This window comes from Limulus polyphemus, unplaced genomic scaffold (assembly GCF_000517525.1).
Source record: "Limulus polyphemus unplaced genomic scaffold, Limulus_polyphemus-2.1.2 Scaffold3609, whole genome shotgun sequence".
Lineage (NCBI taxonomy): Eukaryota > Metazoa > Arthropoda > Merostomata > Xiphosura > Limulidae > Limulus > Limulus polyphemus.
In genome coordinates this window covers 61,843-64,638 of record NW_013669219.1, presented here as the reverse complement: position 1 = coordinate 64,638, position 2,796 = coordinate 61,843, and the positions used below count along the sequence as shown (strand labels likewise).

General features: G+C 34.0%; 1 protein-coding gene across 1 annotated transcript in view; it reads left to right on the top strand.

Annotated features, from left to right (window-relative positions):
• The window catches only part of LOC106469678 (rho family-interacting cell polarization regulator 2-like), a 75,291-nt gene that overhangs the window by 17,796 nt on the left and 54,699 nt on the right, over window positions 1-2,796 (top strand). The window contains exon 4 of the mRNA XM_022398255.1: window positions 2,249-2,321. Within this exon, the coding sequence (XP_022253963.1) occupies window positions 2,249-2,321 (73 nt within the window). The remainder of the gene's footprint in view (window positions 1-2,248; window positions 2,322-2,796) is intronic.

Below are 2,796 nucleotides of genomic sequence, written 5' to 3'. Positions count from 1 at the left end.
TCGCGCTGGTTTTCTCGCCAGGCTTATATACTAAAAAGAGGGCGTCTAGCAAACACTCGTACATTCTCGAGGTTCCCCGATAATTCTAGAAACTCCAGTGCGCATGCTCCCAGCGTCACGTGACTTCGGCTGTCGTAACACTATTAATGATGCTACTCACACACGTACGCAGGGGGAGGGGTTCGAGGGGACTCAGCCGAACCCTTGAATTTTATGATGTAAAAAAAATATGCCTATACAGTTGTAGGACAGCTGCTTATGGTCTTTAACGTTTTCTACATAATCTACATTATTCCGATGAAGTATTTGCATTTTTTGGCTTTAAATAGTCGTATACCCCTAGACCCACGTAGCATTAGTATACTTTACATACTGATTGTGCTTCACATAATATGTGTTAGTTTTTGATCTCACAAATTAGAACCCCTCTTTTAAAATAAACATCCTGCGTACGGGCCTTCTACATCTTACTAAAACCAGATAGTCTTGTTGTAGCCTATAATGATGTTCGTTATCTGAAATTGAATGTTCGTAATAATTCAGTATTGGGTAATTTTTCCATTAGAAACTATCCCTATGAAATCTTTCATTGTGTTTTCTAATTGTTTTGTTTCTTGACAACTACATAAACACTTGAAAACAGTTTAGTATTACAAGGATGTTTTAGCGGGAAGACATCATGCAGTATGGAAACTGCACATAAAATAATTGTATTTCGGTTGTCACATACCCCAATGAGACGTCAGAACGATTGTCCAATCTCGCTCACTGATGCACGATGTTCACCGGAAATGGATGACATTATGTTCTCAAAATAGATTCGCTAAGTTGTTTTGAACAATTTCGAGAAATTATCCTGTACGAAACGCAAACTGTTTCTTTCGAGCTTTATAGATTAAATAAACAGTGTGATATATAATTCTTTAATAATAAACAAAAAATTGAAATCGGAAGTCTTCTTTGCCATAGTTATTAATATAATAATTATTTTTTAGACATTTAGCTGCATACTTCCAGCATCTGCCCCCAAGTAGCTCAACAATAAGTATCAGGGCTATTAAATTAAATAAATCGGGTTTCGACTTCCGATACCGTGTTGGAAACAGCACAGATAACCTATTACGTAACTTTGCACTTAACAACAAATAATTTCCGGAACTTGAAAATACTTTAAAAAAAAAAACTCGTTTATTTTCGGATAATCAGAGTATTATTTGTTGTTGATAAACCTGATGACGCCAAGTAAATCTGATGTAAGGTTGTAACGGTACAAGTATTTATCCGATAATAAAGAAGTTTTCACTTATACTGACAGAGAAGGTAGTTTATTTACTTGAGCCTTCCCCCCCCCCCCCCAATGGCGCAGCAGCATGTCTGCGGACTTACGACGCTAGAAACCGGGTTTCGATATCCGTGGTGGGTAGTGAAAAGGTAGCCCATTTTGTGCTTAACTACAAACAAACAAATTAATTACTTGGAAATACGACTCACTATCTGTACAATCTTGCATATTATTTTTCTTATGCACAGCTTAAATTCACTCAGAACCTCCGACGGGTCAGCGATAAGTTTCTGGATTTACAACGCTAAAATCTGTGGTTCTATTCCATACGGTGGCTTTGCGTTTAAAATATATTCACAAGTATATGAGAGAGGGATAGTAAAGGGGTTTTAAATGTTAGGCTAAGTTAGTACCATTAGGAGTTGATTTTTTTTAAGAAAATTTAAATTATGTTGAATCAGATAAGTATTTCTTATTAAGCTACTTTGAAAATGAGACGTTATCTGGATCTTAAACGTTACTTTTTGTAACATTAAAAGTTAATTATGTTGCAGTAGTACACGCATATACATTGTACTTGCATATAAAATTTAGAATTGGTTAGTTAATGTACTCTGAAAGTAATGTCGAGTTTTTCTGTTTGTTTTTCAACATCTGTACTATATCTATTTTGGAAATTTATATCACGATTTACTCAGAACCTAAATATCAAATTGAATTTGTAAAGTAGAAAAGACAAATAGCTTAAATGTGTGATAAACGTGAATGGATAATTAACAACCTTAAAGTAACATAATTTTTTTTTTTTGTCCTCTCAGCTACGTTTATATGTTAACAATCTAAACAATCTCAATAAATTGAATAATACATATAGAGGTATTTCCATCCCATTCCCGTTTTTCTTATTCGTTGATGCTTTGAACTACCAAATGTGATTCTCTAACTAAATTCAGTGTTGTTTTTCAGGCAGTACATTAAAGTGACAGAAGATGATATCAAAAATTTGAAGAGTTCAGATGATGAAAATGACAGAATACAGGTAATTATAAAGATAAATTTCTGGCTTTTTTTCTTCCGACTTTTACAAATTTCTCAACATAGAATATATAAAATGTTTTTTTTTCAAAAATTAGTTAAGTAAATTTTATGGTAAATGATACATTTTATGGTTATAACCATTTACTATGTAATTGCGATAACTCTAGTTGAGAAATTAACACGCAATGTGAGACTTAGTATTGTTACGTCAGCAGAAATCACGTAACTCTGATAACACGTAATAAGTATCTCGAGGGTTCATGAATACTCGAGTGTTTGCTAGATGTGCTGTATTCTAATATATAAGCCCGACAATCAATCCGAACGGGAATAGCAGACAAAGAGATTGAAGATACAGACGGACAATTGAGTCAAGCGCAGTAGTAAGTAAAGTGCGTGAATCGTTCGTTGAGAATTATAGCGTGTGTTTAAGTTAAAGTGACTGTGGAAATTAAGTGTATTGCAAAGCTGAATTG